Source organism: Spea bombifrons, chromosome 4 (genome assembly GCF_027358695.1).
Source record: "Spea bombifrons isolate aSpeBom1 chromosome 4, aSpeBom1.2.pri, whole genome shotgun sequence".
NCBI classification, from domain to species: Eukaryota; Metazoa; Chordata; class Amphibia; order Anura; family Pelobatidae; genus Spea; species Spea bombifrons.
This window is the reverse complement of record NC_071090.1, coordinates 35,863,881-35,891,702: the sequence shown is the minus strand read 5'-3', so window position 1 is coordinate 35,891,702 and position 27,822 is coordinate 35,863,881. Positions and strand designations below refer to the sequence as shown.

Sequence of the window (27,822 nt, the reverse complement as noted above, 5' to 3'; positions counted from 1 at the left end):
CTCATCCCTCCTTCCCTCCCTCAGTCCGCTGCCTCGTCTCTCCATCCCCCGGCACACAAGTCAGCCTGCAGCCGGCATGGCCTCCGTTACCTTTAAAACTCACCGCCTGGAGCTGCTGGCTGCCTATCACGATGTTATCGAGGAGCAGAGCGCCACAGACTGGTGAGTGGGGCTGGCGGGAAGGCTGGGGTACGGGGCAGTAACGGGGCGCGCATGCCCTTGTGGTGCAGGCTGCTGCCGGGGCGGCATTGTGGGGGTTTAGTGCAGGTGATGCTCGGGCACCGCTGCCATTTAAGTAACGGGGCCATTGGAGGTATTGGGGCGCAGTGTGTAATGTACGTGCGGGGAGGTGGGATGGGCCGCTAGTCTGCAGCATTATTGGGGGCAGGTGCAGGACGGGATGCAGCGTGCGGGAAAGCTTGCCCGTGTCTGGATGCTGATACTGCCGGGCACATGATTGCAGGGGTGTGGCGCGCTATAGCGGGGTATCAGGATGCTGAGCCGGGGCAGATTCGGAGGCTGTGCTGCGATGGAGATAGCTGCGCGTTAGAAGCAGACGCGATCTGGTTGGTGGAAGATCACAGCTAGTGATCCATCAGATAGAGGGGCTGAAGGACATGCCCGGGCTGCCTGCCCTCCGTGTTACCGATCGCTGCTTGCGTTAGACAGATAATTCAGCGTTCGCTGTGATTTGCAGATCCGTTTATCTGGGGCTCTGTTGGCAGGCGGGTGACGGACAGGGTCGGGCTGGGAAGGATGCTGATCTGGATACAGAGGGGCGTTGGGGGGGCTGCTTTGTCAGATCTACTTCTTTGTGTCTGGCGTGCAGCTCATTGCTGGTGAGGAGGGGGGGGGTCACCGGGTGGGATCATTTCTCTGTATTTTGTGGCTGTTATCTGAGCTGTTATGGGGGGTTTCGGGTGGGAGGAGACCTGGGGGAGATATTAAGGACTTACATATGGGTGGGTCCGAGCACAATCTAGGAGTGTTTGGGGGAGGGGGGGTCCGCCGGGGTGAGATCAGACAAATGATTACAGCATGTGAAAAAAATGGTTGAGATCACTTCTCAGGATTGCACTGACCGCAGAAGGATTGGGTAGTTATAGGGTTAACACATTTCTGGGGTGTCTGTGTGCATGTATGTGTATATAGTGTATACATATTGCACACACCTATGGTATGTAGGAAGCCAGACAGTCTTTTTTTCTTCCTGGCAAGGAATCTGTGGGTGTTGGACTGGAGGATGATGCAGCTCCAGTTACCAGAGCCCTTTGGACAGCTTTGTCCTGTGAATTGTGTTCTTGGCTCGCTAGCGCTGTGTATTACCTCATCATTCCCCCATTCTTTGTCTGAGTCCATTTCTTTCTTTTCAGTTTATTTGAGCATGGCCCTCCTCGCCTTTGTTTCCAGTCCAAATTAAGGGATGCTCTACTTATGTCCTGTTTAACTATTATACAGCCCTGCAGGATATTATGGTGGTATAGGAGTCTTCTAAAATACATGTATCTGTATGGTGTTTAAATGTATTTCATTGCTTTGTTATATTCAGTTCCTCTTCCTGACATGTCCCAGTTTGGTTGTGGTTACCCTCTAATTCGCTCTACATCCCTCATGTTCTCCACCTCTGCATCAACGACTGGTGTCCTTCATCTGCCCCACCATTGTCAATGGCTTGAATCCTGCTGTCCACCTTGCCAGTGGCTGGTGTTCTCCATCCATTCCCCCTGCCAGTGGCTGGTGTTCTCCATCCATTCCCCCTGCCAGTGGCTGGTGTTCTCCATCCATTCCCCCTGCCAGTGGCTGGTGTTCTCCATCCATTCCCCCTGCCAGTGGCTGGTGTTCTCCATCCGTTCCCCCTGCCAGTGGCTGGTGTTCTCCATCCGTTCCCCCTGCCAGTGGCTGGTGTTCTCCATCCGTTCCCCCTGCCAGTGGCTGGTGTTCTCCATCCGTTCCCCCTGCCAGTGGCTGGTGTTCTCCATCCATTCCCCCTGCCAGTGGCTGGTGTTCTCCATCCATTCCCCCTGCCAGTGGCCGGTGTCCATCCATCTTTCCCCCCTGCCAGTAGCTGGGGTCCTTCGCCAGTGGCTGGTGTCCTCCATCCTGCCATCCTTCTTGCCAGTTGCTGCTCTCTGCCATCACACCCCCTTCTTGCCATTGTACCACCCTACTCCCCTTCTTGCCATTGCTAGTATCCTGCATTTTGCTGCCCTCCCTCTAGCCATTTGTTGGTATCCTGCCCCTCTTTATGCCAGTGGCTCCTATGCACCAATGGTTGGTGTCCTCCTTCTTGCCACCCCCTTTCCCCTCGCCAGTGGCTGATGTTCTCAATCCTTCATCACCCCTTGCCAGGGGCTGGTATCCTGCTCCCCCCTCTTGTTAATCGTTGGTTTCCTCAATTGCACCAACATCCTTAACCAGTGATTGGTGTCCTCCATTCTCCCACTGCAACCCCTTCTTGCCAGCTGCTGGTGTCCATCATCTTCACCCCTTTTTACCAGTGGCTGCTATCCTTATTTTTGCCCCTCCCCAGCCATTTGCTGGTATCCTGCCCCGCTTCATGCAATCTTGCCACCCCCCATCCCCATTAGAAGTGGCTGATGTTGTACATCCTTCGTCGCCCCCTTGCCAAGGTCTGGTATCCTGCCCCCCCCCCACTTGCCAGTTGTTGGTGTCCTCCATCCCGGCACCCTCTCCCTCTTGCCAGTGTCTGTATCCTCCACCCTGCCCCTCCTCCATTGGCATTAAAACTTGAAACTCTTCCCATTTCTGTTTTTCTGCCCCCCCCCCACTAAGTCTCCGATTTATTTTGTAACATGCATATTAATCAATATGTGATTTTCTTTGCGTGTTTGTAAATCTTAACACCTGTCTTCTCGCCTTAACATGGCTAATAAAAACACTGTGAACTGTAAGACACTGTACATTCACAAAGCACATCCAGATTCAATAATGTGTAGCGTAATTAAAGAGACATTTTCCCTATTTTCTTATGTTTACCAACCAAATGTTAAATCCATTTAGAAAGTATTGGCGCAATATAAGAGCATTTGTTTTCATGTTACATTCCATTGTATAATTCTACAAAACATACGTAACGCTAATGTGGAACCTATATGTAGCGAATCATTTTGAAATACACCCAAATCTAAGGTTGCAGGCTACATTTAGACCACACTTGTCATATAGATGCCTCTCGCCTTGCTGTCTTTTCTTGGGACATCAGCTTTCTGGTTCAGTTCCAAAGGAATTTGGGAAGTATCACTTGATTTGGGTTTGTTTCTTGTTTTGGTTTGGGTTTGAATATTGTCAACTTTCTGTGGATCATTTCATCCTGTTAAGGCCAAGATGTAGTGCCATTTTTACCCACAAGGGACATTTATAAAGATAACCCATCGTGTCACTTTAAGGATTGCTCGTGTTTGTGAAGATATATATTTTTTACTTGTAATAAAATATTTTATTGCACCCCTCAATAGCCTAGATTTTTTTTTTTATTTGACCATAAAATGTGGATTAGCAATGAAAATCTGGTTTTAATTTTTTTAGATAATTTTTTACCCCTCCCCCCCTTTTCTGCAGACCTGGAGGCTGCCATTGTAAACAGTCATGTGACCTGGAGGACTGCCCATACTCTGACACCACCCCAAACTGATTCTTTATGGCAATGTTAATGAAGTCCTGCTTGTCCAGTCATTAATAGACTTTCATTAATCGGTGGTTGGGACTATTTTTCTTTATTTTCTTTCATTTTTGTTAAATGGCACAGTATTTTTGAGAATTCATTTTTACCTGATACTAGTGGTAAATATTTGGGCGGGCATTCCTCTTTCATGACAGAGTTTTCCATTTATAATACTATATTGTCCTACTTGTTTTAGTTTGTAAAATATAATAAGCATGTATTATTACAGCAACTATTGCACAATCTCGAATCGGATTCTGGTGTTTACAAAGTAAGCAGAACCAAACAACCAACCGCAAAAAGAAGTTGGCTTGGTTTCTTGCCTCTTGTTGCAGAGGCTTAACTCGTTCTGGTCTTGGGGGTGAGATTGTCTTAGTCAACTCTGGATGACCGAAGAGCTAACAAAAAAAAAAAAAATCCTGATTGTAGAAAGCAAAGCTGCATGATTGTGGTACAGAAAACATTAACAAACTTTCCTGAAGTGGAATATCCTAAAGGGAATTTTTTTATTTTTTTGTTGCTCTATAGTTGCATTTAAAAAAATATATTTTACCATTTTTTTTGGTAATTGTTTATTTGCTTCATCTATGTATTCTAGGTCTCTAATCCCAATAGACACGCCAAGTCCTTACCACGCTGGCTTGTAGTGATCAATTCAACCACTCTTAACCTCCCAGTAGGACTCCGATAAAGGACTTAGATTAAGACATCGTAAGCATTGCCATAAACCACCAGCTCATCGTGGGGATTGTCACCCTAATTATGAATAAGTATCTTCAATGGTTACCTCCCTGCTTACAGATAAAAGGGGAATTGGGACGATATGAACGCAAACTTCTCAGAATTGCACTGGATCATTGTATATCACACAATATTAAATGCTTAAAGGGAAATAGGGCTCCAAAGGACTTCTCCTTTTATCAGCTTCTGTACCCTCTGCATTTCACTACATTTCAGCCTGGAGGCTCTGATGATTAGATGAGACTGCAAATCTGTGAAAGAGGTATACTACTTCAATTATTAAAGGGTTCTTTGTGTCTTCTGTTGTAATTAGCACATCTAAAGCCCATTGAACATCTGCTTAGCACCTCCACTGAACCATCTACATTCCAAAAAGGCCTTGGATGCACCATCTGCCAAGGCTATTTATCCAAATCATTTACAGCACTCCTCCAACCATTCTTTGGTACTGTGAAATAGACAGGTGTCAGTCTGGTACAAGTACAAAAAAGGCTTCAATCATGCCGGCTAAGAGAAGTATAGGGAGGAAAAGGGATGATGTGTGGCTGTGCTTTTGTGCACCAAAACGGTGGTGGTATGTTTCAGCATCACAAAATATGGCCACCTCTTTTGCCATTTAACAAATTAAATAATCTGAAGATAATGTGTGTGTTTTTTCTTTTTGTACCTTGAGTATCACTAACATGGTTATTCAGTGTACATTAAGTAATACGTATTGGTTCTAACAGGAGAGGGCTCTCTGGAAGTTCACTTTCTTCCTAAAAGTACTTCCTGAGATTCCTCTTTAACACTCCAATCTGGGTATATATGAGCTGGAGGTAAGTGGCAAACATTCCCTAAGTTACTCGAACTTCTATGTTATTGTTGGGAGGCAGAGATACCATGGGGTTGGATCAGAGCTAACAAGGATGGAAAGGGCTCCCGATGCATTGAACAGGCCGGCTCCTCTGGTAAGGGTGCTGTTGTGGACACACCATAAGACGATGACTCTTAACCTGTCCTGTTTGTGGCAATGGAAACGCTGGACAAGAGTCATCCTGGTTCTTAGAACTTGGTTAGGGTGTGGTGAGACGTCTGACATTCTGGTTTCATGGCGATGCTAGATAGTAAGATGGTGAGGGCTTTCGGGGCTCTCCATTTTAAGCAAAGAAAGAGAAACTGTTGTTGAACATCACGTTTTCTCTATTCTGTACCCTGAAGTCTGTGATTTAGTAGGCTGGTACATACTGTACCTTTTTATGATCTCTCAGCTGGGTGGTTTTGTGGAAGTTCTTTCACATTGCCCATGTTCTTTGCTCTCCTCTTAAAGGTACAGTTCCTAAATATAGAAGAAATAGCTTCTTAATCCATGGAGAGATATGTACATTATGTACTAATTCCCAATTGTTGTGTCAAATGCATATTTATATTTTTTCATTTGGCTTCTCGGTTTGGAATTTCTCCTTGTTCCTTTCTAACATGCTTTGCCATTGTTTGTGCGATTAACCTCCCGCTGTTGAGCACAAAGTAATATTGAAAGAAAAGTATCATGGGGAGGCGGAAGCTGTACTTTTTGCCTTAAAGGAATATGTTTTATAAAAACTGGAAATATACCATAGTGTGTTTTAGATCTGAGGAGTGGGCTGTCTTCACCGCCAGGAGAGGCTATGTTTACAACACATAGAACAGTTTTTCCCTGGTGTAGACATCTTCTAGAAACTGAAAGAGGAGAAGATTAACATGGACCTGTAAATAAACGTAGAGTTTGGCGACAGATAAGAACGTTTCTGTCCTCACACCCCCCCCCCCCATGTAGAGACTTGGACTTTAAATGAAATCACCAAGGACCGATTTATCTGCCACCTTCTTAGTAAAGTACAACATCCTTGCTTTATATTTAAGCCTCTGCCCCTGAAACACTTATCACATGAGCACGTTGTTTTGCTTTTGCCATTTCTGGGTATTCAGGGCATTATACACCATACCAGATGAAGCCCAGCGACGAGTGAAACACGTTTGAAGAGAGGAACATTTTACTCAGTCTTCTGAATGATATCCTATGATTTAAATTGCTTTAAGATTGTCAAGATTGAGTTTGGAGCAGGAAAAACCGTAACCTCCAGTTTATGTGGTTCAAATATCGTGTGTGTGTGTGTAGATATAGATATATATATATATCTATATATATATATATATATATATATATATATATATATATATATATGTATGTATGTATATATGTCAGCCAAAAGTAGGTATATAGTACTGATCGGGTCATGTTTTTTTTATATATGTCTGTAATTTATTTATATACTGTGTGTGTGGCTAGTGCAAAGTGGTTTACTTACCATAGCGACTAATGGATTAATCCAATCAACATAACCTGCATTGTTTCTATCATAGCCTCTCCTATTTGCTTATATTCATAGTTCTTCTGCTGAAAGGGTTAAATGACACTTTACCACTTTTTATGATTTAATGTAGCATTTCCTTTTTATTTTTTCTAGTGGACATACAATTATTTAGATTGAACTGTGTTCAAAGAATTTATGGAACCATGGGAGCCATTGGATTGCTTTAGAACAGCTTCTCATTAATATGGTCCATTCTAGGATGCACATCAGACATTACTAATGTGTCCGATACCCATTAATCCATATTTTCTTGATGTCCTCGTTTAGGTGTTTGTGTTGCACGTAGCTTAATTAGTGCTAAATGTCACGCAACCCTATAATGCTGTTCTTAGTTTCGTAAAACAAGTTGTGTAGGTATGCTTAATGTATATACCGCAACTAACAGCTCAGTCATGTTGGTTTGAAATATTTAGCTAGGAAACATACGTTTGATTTACAAGTAGGTCTCTGGATGTTCTACATAGACATGTGTTGCTATAAACATCACCAGGGTTTAAATAATCAAGAGAACAAAGTTCCAATGCTCAGAGCGAGTAGCAGTGATGTTGCTGGACCATTCCATGTCCCGAGGGGGAATGGGAAGTGAAGAACAAATAGATTCATTCCTAATCCCTGACATGAGTAGGCTGGAGTGGACTTCTCATTCATGACATTAGCCTCAGGTACCTTGTAATCAGAGGAATGTGGAATACAATTGCTTTGAGACAGTATTTTGGTAAACTTTCTGTTGATCTGCATATGGTTACGCTACGAAAAGCAGTTTTGGTTCCGTAAACTTGGCATTTGAGTGAAGTTTGTTGCGACACAGTTCTTTGTAGCGTACAAGAAGAAAGTGGTATTAATATTGGTGTGAGCAACCTACAAGTAATGACCTTTTGGAGAAAAGGAATAAGTGTAGTATCCATGTGCTTGTGATGGGGTGCAGGCATGTTTAATGAGGAGACTACTTCCAATTGTCTCATGGAATTGAGAAGCCTAGCGCAAGAGAAAATAGTAGCCATTGTGTATTCTCAATTTGGAAGTTAAGGTGGTGCTATAGGAGTTTCCAGCTTCATTTTTATTTTATTTGTATTTACACTTAACACCAGAAGAGTGATGAGGGTCTGTAACACCAGTGGTATTCCTCTGCTGGTCGTCAGTATCTCTGGATTGATCCATTTCTCCATAACGGCATAGAAAGTAACACAGTTTTTGTACACGTGTAAGACAATTGCCAGCAGGAAACCATCCATGTCACAAATCGCTGACTAAATGAACAGTATCAACAAAGCTTCATTTTTATTTTTTTTAAATCGCTAGTTGGGATATTCTGTTACTTGCACTGTCATGGGGTAAAAAAGTCATACTTATCTTTTATATTTTTACCATGACATCTGAAAGGGACCACTTCTTATGGCACGATTGAACATTTACAAAACCTTTTTTACCACTTTGTAGAGGGTTAGAATGCCTTTGTGTGTTAAGTTAGTTTTATTCATGGCAGAATATATAGGTTGTCACAGTAATTCCCTTGTGCTTTGCTGGAAATGTCCGCTGCTAAGGTAACTGATTGATTAAACTAAAAGAAGCTTAAAGGCTCAGTTCCTGGGGTTTTTGAATTTTTATTTCATTTCATATTACAATTTTAATTTATTTTTTTATAAAACGCTCCGACACTTTACTTAATCTTGCGTTTTGAAGTACAGTTTACTATAGAAACCTCCTTGTAATGGTGTGTCATGGATTTAAGTAAGCAATACGTATATTACTTAATGGGCCGGTTTACGGTCCCTGTAAGAAGGCACTTTGACTAGTTTTTTTTCATTTGTGCAAAAATGGCAACCCCCCCCCAAAAAAAACCATGAGTCATTTCAATTTCTAAAGAGAAAATGTTGTGCCCCATGCAGCCCCGCTAATGAAGTGAATGCAGATTAAAATTGTTGAAGCTGAAAAGGGAATTTTTTAGAAGAAGCTGCAGCTCCCTCCACGCTTCAAGCCATTGCAAATAAATTCGAGAACGTTTAATGTACTTTATTTTCTAGGCTCTGCTAGGTTTTCAGTAAACATTTGGCTGCATGCTCACTCATGGTTGACAGCGCCATTTCAAATCTTTATGATATATTTACTTTGTAATCTTCCGTTTACTAGAGCAGTGGCTTCATATTTCTGGACGCTATAGCTGATAGATCTGAAAGACGAGGACCTTATCCTTTGCAGTCGTTTAAAGTAGATGAACTGGTGAAAAAATAGAAAGTGTTTATGAAAGAAAAAAAAATAATAAAGCCTCTTATTAAGGCTCACAAGAGATGCCCATCTAGTAAATGCGCGTCTTAATTAATGTTCGTTAATAAGTAACTTGTTGCATTTCTTTCTTACTTTGGAAAATAAAACCGTAAATGCCGTAGGACCTAATATCTAACCAGAGAAAATGACCAGATTAACTGATTGTCACCCAATTTAAAGGCCAAATGTTATCAGCACAGTTTTAAAATATGTCTAAAATCATTTCTTAAAACTACCCGTGGCATGTGTTTTGTTTGTCTGTTAATAGAATTGTTTTGGAGGTATTTCGTTCAGAATTAAATGGCTGTTTTGTATCAGAGAAGCTGAAATCTGTGGCAGAAATAGCTAGTCCGAAATTCTTGTTGGAACAGATCAGCTAACATGGTAAACCCTGAGTACATGAAGTCATATATATATAATATATATATATATATATATATATATATATATATATATATATATATATATATATATATATATATATAATATATATATTTTTTGTCTTGCCGAGAACATGCGCAGGTAGGGGGGCTGCTTCGGAAAGATGGGTAGTAAGGTGCGCAATATCGGGAAATACAAAAGGAGCTACTCATCTAACGTTCTTCGAAGTCACCAGGATTTCATCAAGTCATGTAGAATTACCAGTGTATTCTGCTCTAAAAGCTCATTTTCTCAGCACATTCGGCAGAAACAGATGTGCCTATTTTCCTCTTTCCTAATTAACTGCTGCATGAGTCACTGAATTATTTGTACGCCATAGAAAATGAACAAAACATTTACTTCCCAATTATCTGCACCTACATAAAAAAAACTATACTCTAAGCTGAACTATCCCTTTCCCTCTGGGGTGGGGGAGTCTATTCAATACATATTTTTCATAATCCTCTCCAGTTGAATGAGTTATTGGCCCATCTGATGCCTGCGCTCACCGCTCAGGCTGTGTATATGATGGGCTCACTTTAGGTTTTGTTAGCCCCACCTAGCCCCAGACTGGGAATAAATGGGTGTTTTTTAATATCTAGCATCTGGTATGTTGGTTCCTGGCCAGGGAAAAGGCTCAGATGTTCAGCAGTTGTCTTGCTTCTCCCCTTTTAACATTCTTAGCTTTTGTTACTTTGGAGTGTTTGAAGGTGCTTCGACTCTCTAAAGCTAGTACAGTAAAATGCACTTCTTTTTATTTCCTTTTATTTGCCAACTTGCCCCCCCTGTTATGCACATCTGACCCCAGACTTGCCCCCCCCCCCCCCCCCCGTGCTTCAGACTCCCTGGTGTCTAGTGGGGGCAGTCTGTGGACATCTGCACAACGCGCATTGACAACCTCTGCTGCTGCCCGGAAGGTCGTGTCACGCTGGTGCTCCGTTATCGAAGTGCCGGGCAGCAGTGGAGGTGGTCTTCGTTCATCGTCCAGATGTCCACTGGCTGCCAGAGAGGAGGATCCTTGGCCCCTGCAGTCAGACTTCTATTTGAGTTCAAAATATAAGACGACCTTGAATATAAGAGGAGTGTCATTTGCTCTGAAAAAACCTTGTCTTATATTCGAGCAAATACAGTATGTCTCGTGATACTGTGTCCAGAACATACGTGAAGGGCTCAGTATAGCGGGGCTGAAGCTGAGTAAGCTTCCCTCATCCCCACCTTTCCTCTGGCTGGTTTGGTGCTGACAGTATGGACTATTCCCACTCCGGCTCACAATAGGAGTGCTGCCCCTGCAACATTTCTCTGCTTTTGACGGAGTGCCAGTGTGGGCTGTGCATTACAGCTCCCATTAGCAATATAAATGCAAGAGTAACAAAGGATGCGACGGAAGCAGCGTTTTTATATGTAGAGAAATGTTTCTCTTCCTATCCCACTCTAATAAATGTAATTATTCCGTGTATTAATACACTTTTTATAATGCTCTCAAGGGGCCCTTTGTGATAAATATATCCCAACTCCTCTGCTGTTACGCAGACCTGCACACAATGCACTTAGTTTTTAGTCCCTCAGGAGAGGAGATATATAATATATTTATATATATATTTATGTATATATATATATATATATTTATGTATAATATATATTACACACACACACACACACACACTTCTCCTCTTCTGCCACCCTGCTTTGCCGCCCCCCTCGGAACAACTAGAGCTCATGTATAAACTTTAATTAAAGGGGAAATGTTTTTTTGTTTTTGTTGCCCTCTGAGGATTATAGGTATATCGAATGGAAAAGTTCTACACTTTTAATTTGGAATTGCTGTTTAGGCATTTGTGTCCACAAGAGGTTATTCACTAAAGAAAGAATTGGCAGAAGGGTTTGCAGGGGAATTGTAATTTGCACTCGCTGGCTTCTATACATTACAAAGCACCAACCCCACTTCACAGGAATTACTGTAGAATGTATAGTTAAATTCTTGCTGAAGAATCTCGCCAGGGGTGACCCTACATAATACAAGGGGGTTAACTATATGCTCAATAGGCGCAAAGCCTAAAATGGTGCTTTCAACATATGTAATATATATGGCATTATTAGCTATTATACATATGGTTACGATACCACAAATAAGGGGGGTGTCTGTTAGCTTACTCTTTTGAGGCAAAATATGCGCCAAATCTTGTGACTTCTGCCTTTTCAAATTATAGCAAATCACTCCTCGGCAGGAACATTTTATTGCTTTCCGTGGTGATGGCTCAACATTTAGAAGACTAGAATATCTTTATACCGTCTTCATTGTTAAAGCATGCCTTTTTGATTTTGTGACCTTTTCACTGGTGCGGGGAAGAAGTTCACTGTGGTTTCAAAGCGATGATAAATGTGCTGGGTGTATGTACCCCAAATCTGGTTATTTCTAGTGATCTGTTGCTGTAGGGTGATCTTGACTTGTTTGTACAGTAGCCCTGGCATGTTGTGCACTTCTTGGCTTCCTTTCTGTGCATGGAGTGACTGCGGAATACACCCTGTCTTGTGGAGAGCTGAATAAAGCTCTTTAAATACTGTGTTGAGCAAGGCAAATGGCAGTCGAGTTACTGTGCATCTTGGTTTGATTTAAATCCATATGTTCGGATATGTAGAATTTGTTAGCGTCTCTCTTCCTCTAACCTGTACAGCGGGTAGTGGGAGTCGGAAGTTCCCAGCTGTGTCTCCGGTTCCTGCTGTCGTTTATCACAGATGTCTTTTTATTTCCCTAGGAAGCTTCCGCTCTGACTGGTCCCAGATCTGGGAGTCTGGTTGAAGTACAGGTTTCCTGCCCCCTACTCTCCCCTCCTTTGTGTAGCTGGAGGATATTAATACTTAGCTTGATGATGTCACATGGAGGTTCTAGACAATCGTGTACCCTACCTGCATGGTGAGAAACAATGGCTATGACGGACGTAGACCTTGGTGCAGTTGGTTGTAGTTGACGGGTGTGATTTGCAGGGGTCAGGAAGTTGATCTTTCCACAATCAGATGTTGTTGTTGGTGCTAAGAGCTAAACGGTTACCAGCCATGCATTCTTTATTCCAAGTACCATTGGCTGTCTCGAACAGAATGTAGCATTAGTGTAGGAATTGGTGCTGTAGTATAACTAAATTCTCTTACAGGGCCAGAAACTGGCTTCATAATTGGATTTCTCATATGTGGCACCAGTCCTGTAACAGGAGCTCCCTACTGGGTTTGCAAGCCATGGGTATTGATAGGAGAGTAATATTTTCCCGTTAATACTAAGCATCGTCACTTAAGGATCACGTAAACTCGCTATATGAATGATAGCGCTCCAGAGCCTGACCGTAAGAGAAGTAAACTAATAAACTGTATAATTTGGCTGGGAGTGGTGTGTGTTTTGTGAAGTGGTCGGTGTGATTCTGCCTCAGTAATGCCGAGTGCATCGGTGTGTCGCTGTCATAATATTCCACCTATATGTAATCCCAGGGGGTCTATTTTACCTCATAGTGGTTAGTGAATGTAAAGCCCTGCTGTGGAGGTTGGAGTAATCGGTCACGCAGTATGGTAGTGGGTACTCTGGGTGGAATAGTACATGAATTTATATTTCTGTCTTGCATAGATCTTAAATCCCAGACCATTTACAAAGAACATTCATTAGCGTTGAATGCCAAATCATTACGCTTTTCACTTATCAGTTGCAGTGTGTTAGCATCAGACCCTGATAATATGCTTTTTCTTTAAAGAATTGGTTCGCTTTGTCATATAAGATTTCTCTTTGCACTCAGGATGTGACTTCACCGACGCTCTGATGGAGTCTTCTACTCCCCTCTTCCTGAGATTCTCAGGCTTTCATGAATTGTCGTGTGTTTGATGACGCTCTAAAGCTGTTCCATCTGCAGATAGACTGGTAGATACCCTGTCAGGCAAGTGCTAGACTCCCGATATATTCCTTCCCTTCTCCCAGCTGCTGTTGCTGGTCTGTAATTTTCGGGAGGAGGTGCCTCCCATCCCCTCATTATCATGCAAAGGAGTGGATGAAAGGGATGAGGCGGTGTGCCATCCATGTTAAGAGTCTGTAAGTGGGCCAGACCAGCAGACACGGCTTTGCCATGGCAACGAAGAGATGCTGCTTGGCTCGGCATCCTGTGATTCCCACACGTTAGAAAAACACTTCTTGCTGCCTAATGTGGGGAACAGTCTATCTGCCTGCGGCAAATAACACCTCCTTCTCTGCTGGTCATTGGATTAAGGCAGTTCCCCTAAAAGAAACCAGATATCCGATAGTCCTGCTTTTCAGTTACCCAACGTGCGCATAATCCTGGATTATTGCGCAGTCCTCTAGGATATTAAAAAGCATGGTCACATAATAAAGTATCTGGTGTCCATTCTTCCATAGTCATTTGAGCTTCTGTTAGATTTCATGTTAAAATGGAACGGTTTCGTTTAAATGATTATAAAGAGCTTAGGTGGCATGATAAAGGGCCGTGTTTACTGAATAGAGCGCTTCACTGAGCATGTGTCTGGGGGTCACCTAGCCCTGTTTTTTAGCAGTAGCAATCTGCCCATCCTAACTAAACTCGCATTTTGGAGACAGAACCGAGTGCTAGCTGTAAGTCATGTGCGGTGTAGTTAATCATCAGCTGGAGCTTTTCCACCCCGTGCTCTCTAGAAAGTCATCAGCAGTCGACCTTTATATTGAGTTAGACCTTAGATGAGAGTTTAGATGAGAGTTAAAAAAAAAAAAAAAAAAAAAAAACATCCAGGTCCTCGTCTGCTGTCACATTTCTATAACTAAAACAATCCAATAAATCTAAGACTAGCTAACACTACAGGTCGGGTTTTCTGGTATGTTGGCCAGAGTTGAGCACCGGGGTAAATAATAATCCCATTCCAGATTCTCTGTTTAAACAAATCTGCTGCTAATTAATTTAGATGCTTAAGAAATCTCTGGGATACGCAACAACAGATGAACAGTAAGTGGGCATTGGAATGAGTCACATGGCAAGTGAAGCGCACGGCTTTTTTCCTATTAACCCTTTCACTGCCAACCACATGTGATCAGCAATTAGCATCCCCCCCCTGGCAGCTGTATTGGGCCCCTGCGCTACAAATTGAAACAAGAGAACAAAATATGGATGTAACACCATTAGACTGTGAACTTTCTTCAAAGGGTTAAGGAAGCATCTGCATAATAAGCAACGCTCTACCCCATAATTAATCATCAATACGATCGCAAAGAGTGAGTCAGTTGTAAAAGAGAGAGGAAAAATGTTCTTTGTTCATGTTCTGCAATTTCAATGTTTGCCGGTATCCATTCACAGGAGCCTTCTGGGAATAAATCGGTTCATCATCCCTATGAATGAGTCTCAGAATGCATTATTAATTGTAACAGTTCACTTAAGATGGTACCTGCTGCAGATGGGGCCGCATCATGAATGGTTGATATAAGCTATAAGAGCCTTAGGAAACCCTCTTAGAAAGTGATTGGGGTTGGCCAAGTGGGGATGTTCAGAATAAAGCATTACTACTCACTAGAGCGGATTTGGGGGGGGGGGTTGCTTTGTGGGGGAGAGAATAAAGATCTTCTTATGAATGGACTTTAAAGCCATAGCAACATGTTTGACTGAATAGCACCTTCTGCCTACCAGGAACATGTATGAATGAGAGAGAAGGCCTCTGTTTGTTTGTCAGCAGATACCAACCCATACAGAGACGTTTGTTCCACCTGGTCTTTGTTATAGAGTGCGAGCTGATGGATATGCTTCTCTCCAGCGAGCAAGCCTCAATTTATGGTCTGATTCTTATATATACGTCCATAGTGACAAACGCTGTTTGAAAATTTCAGGAAACTGGCCAGATGATGGCAGCTCAGCCAAAAACTGCCTGCAATCCCTCCTTCCATGAAGCAAATTTTTAAACTAAATCTACCCTGATTTTCCATAAATCGCCCCCTTTGTTGAAACAACTAGATAGATCTGGTAACATTGTTGTTGATGTTTCTGGCTTTTAAAGGACTGATAATCTGAAGTTTCAGACGCGCTGGCAGGGGAGGAAGAAGTGATTAATCTCTCCTGTTGTACTCACTTGAAATCTCGTGTCCACAAGGTTAGACACACTGGGTGCAAAGCAAGTAATATTCCGCCCGTGGGAATATAAAAAGTAAACTTTTTTTTTTTTTTTTTTTTTTAAGTTTTGTTTGTTAGGCAGAGAGATTAGCCCTTTCTTGCTTTGTGGTCATGTCCCTGATTAGAAATGCACCTTTAAACTCGGGATGTGTTGCTTTGTAGAATGATTTTATAATATATATATATATATATATATAGGGCTGCAACTAACGATTATTTTAATAATCGATTAGTTGGCCGATTATTTTTTCGATTAATCGGATAAAAAAACAATATGCAAATTTTTTGTTTATTTACAATAATTTAATGAAATGGATGTTAAAAAACAACTTAAAATTTACATTAACATTCTTATTTCGTTATGATGTAGTAAAAAAACAATATTTTGCCCCCCCACCCCCACTTGCCCTGCCCCCCCACCCCCACCCTGCCCTGCATCCCCACCCCCACTCTGCCCTGCACCCAGTCTCCCACCCTGCCCTGCATCCCCACCCCCACTCTGCCCTGCACCCAGTCTCCCACCCTGCATCCCCACCCCCACTCTGCCCTGCACCCAGTCTCCCACCCTGCCCTGCATCCCCACCCTGCCCTGCACCCAGTCTCCCACCCTGCCCTGCATCCCCACTCTGCCCTGCCCTGCATCCCCACTCTGCCCTGCACCCAGTCTCACACCCTGCTCTGCACCCAGTCTCCCACCCTGCCCTGCATCCCCACCCCCACTCTGCCCTGCACCCAGTCTCACACCCTGCCCTGCATCCCCACCCCCACTCTGCTCTGCACCCAGTCTCCCACCCTGCCCAGCACCCAGTCTCCCACCCTGCCCTGCATCCCCTACCCCCACCCCCACCCCCACTGTGCCGTGCACCCCCACCCACACTCTGCCGTACACCCACCCAACTCACTCACTCACTCACTCACACTCTGCCGTGCACCCAGTCTCGCACATAGACAATAGACATAAAGAATACTTACCTCCGCTACGGACTCGTTCCACTTCCATCCTTCAAATTGAAAACTTTATTGAAATCTTGATAGTTGAAGCGCGTCACATCCGTGGTCACGTAGCTTGAAGAAGGCGGAGACTGCAGAGCTGTGTAGCAGAAGCGGGGAACGCTGGCGGAGGTAGGTAAAAGGAGCCGAGCGCTCCAACGACGAATCGATCACTCGATTAATCGATAACGGAAATCGTCGACAACGATTTCCGTTATCGATTATCGATTTTATCGATTCGTTGTTTCAGCCCTATATATATATATATATATATATATATATATATATATATATATATATATATATATATATATATATATATATATATATATATATATACATATACATGTCCTGATGAAAGTCAGTAATGACTGAAACGTCGCCTTGACTTTGAATAAAATGAAATTGTCAATTTAAAGACCTAGAGTGCTGACCATCTTTTTGAAAGTGATTATATTTATATATATATATATATATATATATATATATACATACATACATACATACATACATACATACATACATACATGACACTAGATTAAGGGATGTGTGTTGCTTGGTAGTTTCCCGTGTTTACCCCAGAGCTTCCTGAATCTATTCTACCATGCATTTCTTCAGTCTGCTGCCATGGCAACACCTCCCGGTTCTCCTGTTTTGGAGCTGAGCTACGGGGTCTGCTCTTGGCGTGTATTTGAAAGGATGGGGGATGAGCTAGGCTGGGCCTTGCCAGAATTGCATCCCCCATAAACGGTCTCCCTTCCCTCTCTCCTGTCATGGTCTCCCCTGTTCCCTCGTCTGCCCTCCCCCTCTTAGTTCTCTCTGCAGTTTATGGATCTCTCACTGCAGTAGTTAGAAGCCATTGTGTGCAGCATACAATTAGCACCATGGAATAGATCCAGTAAATCTGCCACCCTCAAACCGGCGTCTTCCCCTGCTGTGTGTGCGCAGCAGCCCCCCATATCTCGCCGCATGTTTATGGCGGTATACTGTGAGTGGTGATGTGGGGTCGGGTGACCCGCCTAATCGGCGATTGCCCTCGGGTAGCAGTACGGATAAGGCCGTTTCACAGACACCATCTGCATAATACGTTTTTCACACTGCAGAGGCAGAGCCCGCCGCCTAAATGTTCCATTAAGCATTACAGCGAGGGGCACCACAGGCGTGATTTGCCGTGGATTGCACTTTGATAACCGTATGCCGTGGCATTCCCTTGTCAACAGAGCTAGCGATCAATAAATGTACATCTGTCTGTTACAATAATTGATGCCTCTATGTAAATATTGCTGGTCAGGGACCTGCTTCACTTGGTTTGGTGAAAGAAAAATATATCTATGTGCATGTAGAGCATATGCAATTATGTTGGAGGCACTTCCTGAATTTAAGTGCCTATCCAGATAAACTGGGACCATGAAAGTCCCAGACTGCTAATTTAGCGGCTAATCTATTTGATTGGACTAATTTGCCTCACGTTAACGAATTCCCAGTGTAGGCCGGTGTGACACCTGTTTCCTGATTGTAAGTGACTGGCTTGTCTCAGTAGACCATCGGAAGACTGCCGAGATCTTTCTTAATTGAAATATCTACAAGGTGCCATCGGGTGACTTTAACTCTTTGGCGACTAGGTGGTTTCCTCACCCTATTAACTCAGCCTTTTTTGAGATTTTTTCTAGATATTTGATTCCCCTTTTTTATGATTGGTATACCCACATGATATATATTTAAGACAGGGCTTTCTTTTGATACCATGTTTATCGAGTAATACCCTCCACACTTTATTTTCTTATATATATATTTCTTTAAATGTAAATTTTTATACGGGAGCAAAATGCTCCCTCATAGCCTACACAGATTATATATATATTATATTATATAAAATGTGTGTGTTGGTGTCCCTCAGAGCTCAGTTATTGGGCCTCTGTTCCTCATCATCTACACCTCTTTCCTTGGAGAACTGGTATCTTCATTTGGCTTCCAATACCGCCTGTACAAGGATGACATCTTAATCTACATTTCCTTTCCTGACCTTTCACCTGCTCTTCTAATTTACTGACTATCTTTTTGGAATTACATCACCTGAAAAACATTTCCTTGATTTGTTGATTCCTAACACAAACAACCAATTTATTAACAGTCTCTTGTGATATCCCGCCTGGATTATGGCAACTCTCTACTAACATGTCTCCCACCTTTCACCGCTTCAATCCATTTTCAGCACTGTAGCTAGACTAATCTTTATCTCATCTGCTGCTCCAATGTGCCAATCACTCCGTTGGCTTCCCAAACCCTTCAGAATTAAATTCAAAAACACTTCTAACCGCCCTTTTGTTCCTCTTATGACCTGTGTCTCTCTTCTACCGCCATTCCATCTTCGCACTCCCTTATTCAGAATTTCATCTGTGCTGTACACCTTTCTGGAATTCCCTTCCCTGTTCCGTCAGACTTTCTTCCTTTTACGTGAGGGAACACCCAACTTTTTCACCAGCATCCTAATCAAGCCATCTGAATGACCAACAATGTCAACAGATCATCCTTGATGCAATCAACTCATCCCTATACATGCAGTCCTCTCCTATTGTTTCACTTCCCCTTCAACCACCGACTAGATTGTAAGCCTGCAGGGCCCTTCCATTCCTTTGTACCAGCATGTGTAACAGAGCTGTGGGATCTGCTGGTGATGTATAATTGTCATTTGTAATCTTGTAACCAGACAATACTTAGGATGTCATGGTGAGATCACTGGGGGTCTATTTTTTGTATTTTATTTTTTTTACTTTATATTTTAACCATTTTTGCTTACTAAATGGAAGTTAAGGCGTTCTGTTTATTTATAAATGCATTTTGTTAATTTCCCACCGGAGCAAAACTAGAGCATGTACCATTATATCCTCATGGTCGCTTATTATAATAGCTGTTATAATATCCAGGAAACCAGTTTGTATATGCGTAGATGTATAAATGAGAATTCATTCTTTAATTCTATGGATATGCAAATCTTTCTTTAGATCTTTAGATCTATTTTCCTGTAATACATCCGCTGGATGTATATCTAATGCAGCATTCTGTATGATTTGATAATGGATTGGCGACCAGGAGTGTTATTTTTTTAAATTTAAAGCAAATCTGTGCAGTAACAAACCAATAGTTCCTGCTGTTGCATCCTTATGTGTCACTTTGCCCTAGAATGGCTCCTGTTCTGCCTTGATTAAATGCAGCCTTGTGTTAACCTTTATCACTTATTTCGATGGGCTTGTAATTTATCATTGGGCTTGCACGCCTTTTTATTTTCCTGCTTCTTAGTGGTGCAAGACGCTGCTGTACTCTACATATAAAAGTTTTTTTGTTTTTTTGTTTTGTTTTTGCTGCACAGCATTCCACAAAGAATCGGCACGTGTACAGAACCCTTCAATTATCTAACATTTGGTATTCAGAAACCCATAATACAATCCATCATTACAGATAAATTTAATGTTCAGCCAACTCTGTCCTCCCATCTGTTTGGATCGTTAGAGAGAATGCAAAATATATAACGATAAATCTGCTAATCTTGTCCATGGATTTTTGAGCACAATTCAGGAGACTTGATATTTAGGAAATGCCAGCTATTCCTTACTGCTGATGACTTGGAAGATGACCTCACTAGGTACATCTCTTCTTGTGGTTGCGTACAATCTGGTCCCTGACCACAGTTGCTATGATGCTCCTTCATACAGGAGACTCGTTGAGCATCACAGAGGTTCCACAGCTGAAAGGCCAAGTGTCTTCCAGCTTTGTGAGTAGATCACTTAATAACTATTAATTAGTAAAGTTCTGCTTGGTTTGTAATGTTGACCTTTTTTATAGGCCTTTTTACATCTTGAGTGTGCTGATGATAGTGTTCTGAGAGACGTTGTGGGCTACTCTGCAATCACACCAGCTGTAGGTCACTTCATTTACGTTAACTAAATTGGCGCTGATTTTAAGTGCGGAAGATGCATTAAGCTATCCAAACTGTTACACACAGAGGGACTTGTCCCCTTTTGACCTAATCTATTTCGTAACTACAGATAGGTGACAAATCGCAAAATAGGGGAAAAAACATCTTTATATGTTTTTTGTTAGGCAGGTTTTGGAACTCATAGTTTTATCTCTTTACAGGGCTCTCTATACATATGAGGACGGCACAGATACCCTCACGTTGTCCGCATCAGGAGGTGAGTTAATAAACCTCTTTCAAATCTATACTTGTGTGACTATTTTTCTTAAGAAGTAGTTGTATATAATAAAGTGGCAAATGGAATTCCAAAAGACCGTTCCAAAAGTTTTTACAAGCGAACCATTTAAATAATGAGTGTAACGAAAAGATGACCTTAAACCCAAATTAAAAATGTAAGTGTTGGTTAAAGGGAATCAGAAGACTGGCCTGTATTGCATGCGTTCAGCCGAACACAGAAAATAGCTGGTGCTGAGGAAAGGACCAAATGTACGTTTGCGAGGGAAAACCCAAAAATGTAAAGGGACCTCTCAGCTATATTAGCCATTAAACAGAATGTGATTGTGGGGGTGTCCCTTTAATGCCGCCTAAAGAGTGGGCATTGAAAAATTTTATTTTTCATCATGTTGGGACACCTCAGAACACGATATTACATGGCAGTAAAAACCTCCTGACTTGTTAACATATGACCGACTCTGTCCCTGACAATGAAAATGTTACCTTTAGTAGACGGACTGCACAGCCCTTTTTGTTCCTCTTCTTGTTAAATTAGAAGATTTACCTTTTTCTTGTACCGATTTGCCACAGTTGGGAACGCTAGCCCTATCATAGTTGAAATGAATTGTTCCCATGTGTACAGCTGTTATGTCTGCGTTATATTTAAAAGCACGTTATCTGTTGTGTAGACCTTGATTTTCGATGGTGTTTTCTGGCCTTGGTTTATGTATTAGGTTTTGCCCTTCAGACTATTTGAGCCATAGCTCTTTTTCTGATTTGTGTTTTCTAGGTGGGGGTTTGCCTGACCTCGCCAGCCATTTTGAGAACCAGAAAGTGATGTATGGTTTCTGCAGCGTGAAGGAACCCCATGCCATGCTAGCTAGATATGTGCTTATAAACTGGGTATGAAAGAAAATTACTCAATTGAAGGACATTCTGAATGGCTCTTCAGTATTATGTAATTTGTAACTCTTTTTCTTCTTTTCAGGTGGGAGAAGATGTCCCTGATGCTAGGAAGTGTGCATGCGCTAGCCATGTAGCACAGGTTGCAGATTTTTTTCAGGTGAGTTTATATCTGCAACCCTGACACATACCCATTGGTTTTATATTCCTGGTGATCCGTTCCGCCCCTTCGCTCTTATCTTTTACTCTTTGGTGTTTTCCCGTGTAGGGCGTGGATGTCATTGTGAATGCCAGCAGTGTGGAGGACATAGATCCTTTAGCCATCGGTCAGCGCCTTTCCAATGGCTCCGGGAGACTGGCAAGTCCTGTGTTACAGCGGCTCCAAGTCCGAGAGGAAGGGATCACCGATTCCGTGGTAACATCGAACCACTGTTTTCCATTGTAGAAACAGAAGGAATTTCTCCAAATCTAACCTGGCTTATTTTCACTCATACAGGGAACCAATTACCAAAAGACAGATGCAGCTGTAGAAATGAAACGCCTCAACAGAGAACAATTTTGGGAGCAAGCAAAGGTGAAAAAAACTTATAAAGAACTCTTTTGGGCCTTAATTCAGCTGTAAATCAGTATTCCTAAACAGAAAAGCTACTAATAATATAGATTTGGAATATAGGTGTAAATCCGTGTAATTTAACTTTCTTAGGCTATGTTTAATGATCTGTACCATCTCTGGTCTGGGCATGTTTCACGTTACACCTGTTGGTACAAGTGGTGCTCTGTGTGTGTGTACTGTAGTTACTTTGCACTCATCAGTTCATGAATACTGTGCTTTACTTCCTATGGCTCTCCCTTCGCTTTGCTGTGTCTGCTGTCAGAGAGAGGAGGAGGAAAGGAAGCAAGAAGAGAGACAAAAAGCCCTGGAAGAGAGACTTCGATTTGAGCAGGAACGTATGGAGCAAGAGCGCAAAGAGCAAGAAGAGCGTGAAAAACGCTATCAGGCGCGAGAACAGCAGATAGAGGAACACAGGTATTTTCCCATTCACTGTTGTTCAGTACTTGTATTTAAGTTGAGGTATTGGAACACTTGGGATTCCTGAATCAGGCTTACTCAAAATGTGTTTTTTCTTTTCCTTTTTCCTACACCTGCATCATAGTAACTTGACATATGACCTGTGTTCTAATCCCATTCAACAAAACTACTGAAAGCATCTATTTATTTGCCACACACTGCCATCTAATAAGACATCTAAACTGCTGTTTGTTCAGTTTGTATTTATGTGTAATTGCAAGTGGCCACATGTCTAGCAACAAATCCTATACCGGTAGTTGGTTGCACTTTATCTTGGACAAGGTTCTTAGAACTAATTTATAATTGTTCTTCACTGACAGGAAGAAGATGCAAGATGAGGAAGCCGAGGAGTCAAAAAAGAGAGAGAACAATTCCATATTTGTGAGTGAATCTAGGAATTGCAAGCATTTGCCTTCCCTAGCGCTTTGCCAGCAGTGGTTTATTCTTGTTAATAGAACTGCTTGTTTATACCCTGTCAGGTGGATCAGCGGGAAGATGATGAAAGCGCAGAACAAAAGAGATTGGAGAGTGAAGTTGAGGTGAGACAGATGTCACGGGCTCAGGAAGAGCTGACAGAGAAAGATCTGTGACAGTGGAGTTGTATGTCATATTGCATGGCTGTTAGCGTTGGGTTTTATGGTATATGTTTTTGTCAGAGCCAACAATTTAGTTTTCTTTTTGTTTTCCCTCCAATATCTCTCTCGCCTCTTCACACTTCCTAATATTGACAGGAGGCAGCAGCCATTATCGCTCAGCGGACAGAGAACCCACGTGAATTCTTCAAGCAGCAGGAAAGAGCCAGATCAGAGTGCAGTACCTCTTTGCTAACACCTCGTACAGGTGAGTGACGAGACAAATGAGACTTCTGTCCAAGAACACCAAAGAGGTAAAGCACCAGTTACAAAAGTAGTGGCTGCATGTGTGCCTTGGCGTTTTAACACCCATGTTTACTACCTGGTTTTGGTTTACAAGTAGTTTTTCTAAGTTTCTATGTGTTCATCTTTCAGTGCATAGTACTTTAACTGGCAGACACCATAATGTATTCTGTTTATTCCTCGCCATCTATGTTTTATAATTACCGTATTGGCTCGAATATAGGCTGCATATAGGCTTTTTCCCCCCACTTTAAGTCTTTAAAGTGGGGGTGTGGTCTATATTCGGGGTCTAGCGTCCGACGCCTGGGACATGCAGTCCCGGGTGGGCAGCGGGGTTAGGATACAGATCCCCTGCAGCGGTGCAGGGGACCTGCATCCTACTCTCTGATACGCTCAGACAGCCTCCCCTGCCAGCACTTTCCACGGGGGGAGTGCCTGCACGGGAGATTGTCTAAGCGCATCGCGCTGCCGGCACGTCTGCACGATGTGCTTTAACAATCTCCCTTGCCGGGAATTCCCACGGGGGGAGTCCCTGCAAGGGAGATTTGAAAGCACATCTTGCAGACGTGCCGGCAGCGGAGGCTGTTTATGCTTGCATCGCCGCTGCCGGTGAACGTCTGCGCGCACAATCTTCCTTGCCGGTACTTCCCACGGGGGGAGAGCCAGCACGGGAGATTGTCTAAGCGCATCGTGCAGACGTTCACCGGCAGCGGCGATGTGCATAAACAGCCTCCGCTGCCGGCACATCTGCACGATGTGCTTTAACAATCTCCCTTGCCAGGAATTCCCACTGGGGGAGTCCCGGCAAGGGAGATTGTTAAAGCACATCGTGCAGACGTGCCGGCAGCGGAGGTTGTTAACGCTTGCATCGCCGCAGCCGGTGAACGTCTGCTCGATGTATGCTAACAATCTTCCTTGCCGGCACTTCCGGTGCTGGCACTTCCGCCGTGGGAAGTTGAGTACGCGTACTGCGTAGCTGTCCCCCGCCGGCCCTGCAAGACCCCGGGGAGTCTGCACCGGTAAGTCTAGGGGGGGGGGGCCTCTTGGGGGTAGAGTGGCAGCATATCTCGGGGGGGGGTCACATCTCGGGGGCAGAGTGCATATCTCAGGGGGGGATAGAGTGGCAGCATATCTAGGGAGGGCAGAGTGGCAGCATATCTCGTGGGGGCAGAGTGGCAGCAATATGTAAGTGTTTTGTTTTTTTTTTTTTACTAAGAATTTTTTTTCTTTAAAAAAGCAACTAACTTTTAGGGTGCGGCCTATATTCGGGTGCGGCCTATATCCGAGCCAATACGGTATATTGAGAGTTTAAACCCTTCTTTTAAGTTAATTTATAATGCTTGCAGGCAGCTATTTTGTAGCTAGCTGGTGTCAATTATCTCAGTTTGTGCGTGTTGTATGTATTAGAAGCATACTTTTTTTTTTTTTTTTTTTTCTCTATTAGCAATGAGAAGTTCCTCTGAGACTGGGGCTCCTCATTCTCCTGATAAGGAGCGTCGTAGTAGTTTGGGTGAAGAATGGAACAAGAACTTGAGCGCAGAAAGTCCTGTGCAGGATGGTGCATGGAATCCCCAAGGGCTGACAGAAGATGTGTTTATGGAATCCCGTGAGGAGGATGCAGGGTTCCCAGCTGCCCCTCAGTTGACTGGGAATGAGGAGGAATCTGTTATGGAGCTGGGAGAAGTGGACCTCATGTCAGATCCACATCCTCCTCCCACACAAGAGTCATCAAACCTACTGGATCTGTGGCAGAATGATGAACGACAGGAGGCACCCAGGGTAGATGAAAGTGTAATGGCTTCTCATGGTGATGTTCGTGCAGAGCAAAAGGTATTTGAAGAAGCAGAGGCCTCTGTCCCTGTCCCAGAAGATAACCTTTTGAACTTTGAGGAGCTACCTCAACCACCCCCCACATTCTGTGACTTGGAAGCTGAAGAAGATCCTCAGAGCATTATCCACATCGAGGGCCCACATCAGATGACTCTGAGCTACCAGCATGCATTACAGGAAGCTTCTTGTCATCAGCCAGATCTCGCAGACTCTCTTCTGACCAATGGGGAGACGTCACAAAGAGAAGGAACCCAGGTGAGCTTCAAAAAACTAATTGAAATTGACTACGTTTATCACTCTGAAATCTTTTTCTCTCAAAAAGAAGGAAAATGCAGTGTTAATAAAGTATAATAATTTATTAATATATAGTATAGTTGATGAAAAGGCTTATGTAAAAATTATGGGAAATAAGTCATTTTGCTATATGAAGTATCTACCTCTTTAAATTTTTTTTATTTTTTTTAAAACCTTTGCTTGAGCATTAACTGTAAAATATGCCTCCTATTTTTCAGGCAAGCGAAGGATATTTCAGCCAATCACAGGATGAGGATTTTGCTCAGTCAGAAGAAACATCTGCAAAAGCCCCGCCCCCTGTCTTCTACAACAAGCCTCCAGGTAATGATCAGCACTACATACTTAGTAGCGTTATTACATCTTACCCATAACTTGGCATTTGAAAACCGTGTTGTCAACAAAAATGAATAGTGTTGTGTGGTTTATGCTGTGGATATTAATGCATGGAACTGGGACTAGGCTTAACCTAACCATTAAGAGAAGATCTAGCTTCAAGCTATGTAATATTTTTTTATAATATGTGTAAAGAATGCAAACATTTATAAATCTATCGCTGGGCAAGGAGTGACTTTCTAATTATTAGCCGGACTTTGGCTGCCCTAATGGTTAAGTAGGGGGGTATTCACTAAAGACAGAGTTGGCAGTCGAGAAATCGAAACCAACACTCCCTTACTAGCTCTTTCTTTAGTGAAAAGCCTTACAACGTATACAAGTCTGTTGTTGAACCCTGGAACAGGACCACTTAAATAAAAGTGATGTGTATGAAATGGAAAATTGTGTCCGCAGGAATGTAGTGTTAAATGTATGTGATTTATAGCTTGTGTAGTCGTTTGTCTTACAGTTTCTTTACCCCTGTGTCTGTTTTAGAGATTGACATTACTTGTTGGGACTCTGATCCTGTGATGGAAGAGGAAGATGATGATGAAGGAGGAGCTGGCTTTGGCGAAAGTGCTTAAAAAAAACCTGTATAATAGCCACTTAACACATGTGTACAGGACAGGTGGCAGAATCAAATATGTGACACAGCCGTGTAACAGCGAAGTATTGTAGTATTGGCTGAGGCTTCTGCCCCTGCCAGAGCTGTGTTAGTAAGACCCTGTCTTCTCCCCTCACCGTTCCATCACCTTAAATTAGGGTGGGGGCTGGAGACGGGAAGCTTCTTACTTCCCTGCCTTCCAGTTTAATGTAATGGGCTAGACCCAGTTTCGCTGACCTCTCCCTCTCTCTGCTTTCTGTTTGGAATACTCTAAATGCCATTCTCCTCTAGGCTGAGCTGAAATCATGAATCAGTGCGTAGAGCGTTACCCAAGCGCCTGGTTTGGATTAGTGTTATTAGCTGGCTTTATTTCATTATTCTATTTTCCCCTCTGTTTTAACTTTCCCCACAGGCCCATGCCTGATAGCCTTTTGCGCTCAGATTGAGGGATGCAGAGAGGTTTTCTTGTAGTTTTTATCTTTGTAACCTGTCCTTGCAGCTTTTGTTTGTTTTTGTTTTGATGATACAAATTATAAACTTTATGGCAATAATTACCCCATATACCCCTGAGCAAAGCCATGGGGAGGGGGAATACATTCTCCACTGTAGCACTCTTTCCCCCCCACAGTATTAATTTGCTCTACGCTAATATTTATTCCCTGGATGTGGGGGTGACATGCCTTGTACTTGGATCACAAGCTCCTGCTGGTAGGTATGAGAGGGGGAGGGGGTGATAGGTAAGTTATGTACATACAGGTTTCTTCTGTTTCACACTCAAGTGGCTACTTGCACCCCCTCCCCCGTTTCTTACCTGCCACAAAAGCTTCTTTTTTTTTTTTTTTTTTTCTTTTTTTTTTTTTTCCTTTCATGTTAAGTACTGTTCTTAAAGCACAACACTGTACAGACCGTGCTCGTGTTTAAAATAAAGGAGACTGGATCCAACCAAGAAGTAACTGTGGTCTTTTATTTAATTTATTGCTGTTTCCAGTACATTGCTGTTGGAAGCTACAAATCCCTCTGGTGGATCTTCTGTAGTCTGAACAGATCGTGTTCCTCATTCTGTGTATATGTGTAAAATATATATTATA

The 27,822-nt window shown here is 42.8% G+C and overlaps 1 protein-coding gene across 3 annotated transcripts; it reads left to right on the top strand.

Moving 5' to 3' along the window:
- On the top strand, positions 1 to 27,683 carry DBN1 (drebrin 1). 3 transcript variants are annotated; one of them, XM_053461878.1, is made up of 13 exons: positions 1 to 162; positions 20,736 to 20,791; positions 21,578 to 21,690; positions 21,776 to 21,850; positions 21,959 to 22,102; positions 22,187 to 22,264; positions 22,566 to 22,717; positions 23,080 to 23,140; positions 23,215 to 23,298; positions 23,491 to 23,599; positions 25,079 to 25,719; positions 25,977 to 26,079; positions 26,626 to 27,683. In XM_053461878.1, the coding sequence occupies exons 1-13, from the start codon at positions 77 to 79 to the stop codon at positions 26,712 to 26,714; spliced, it is 1,791 nt and encodes a 596-aa protein (XP_053317853.1). In that variant the 5' UTR covers positions 1 to 76; the 3' UTR covers positions 26,715 to 27,683. The 3 variants fall into 3 exon arrangements, with proteins under 3 accessions (XP_053317853.1, XP_053317854.1, XP_053317852.1); XM_053461879.1 differs by having other exon boundaries at positions 2 to 162; positions 21,959 to 22,105; positions 23,239 to 23,298; XM_053461877.1 differs by having other exon boundaries at positions 2 to 162; positions 21,959 to 22,105.
- The last annotated feature ends 139 nt before the right edge of the window (positions 27,684 to 27,822 follow it).

Coding starts and splice junctions, on each gene's coding strand:
- DBN1 (XM_053461877.1), top strand. CDS start 77: ATGGCCTCCGTTACCTTTAAAACTCACCGCCTGGAGCTGCTGGCTGCC. Junction 20,792..21,577: donor CACGTTGTCCGCATCAGGAG/GTGAGTTAATAA, acceptor TGTGTTTTCTAG/GTGGGGGTTTGCCTGACCTC. Junction 26,080..26,625: donor CTTCTACAACAAGCCTCCAG/GTAATGATCAGC, acceptor TGTCTGTTTTAG/AGATTGACATTACTTGTTGG.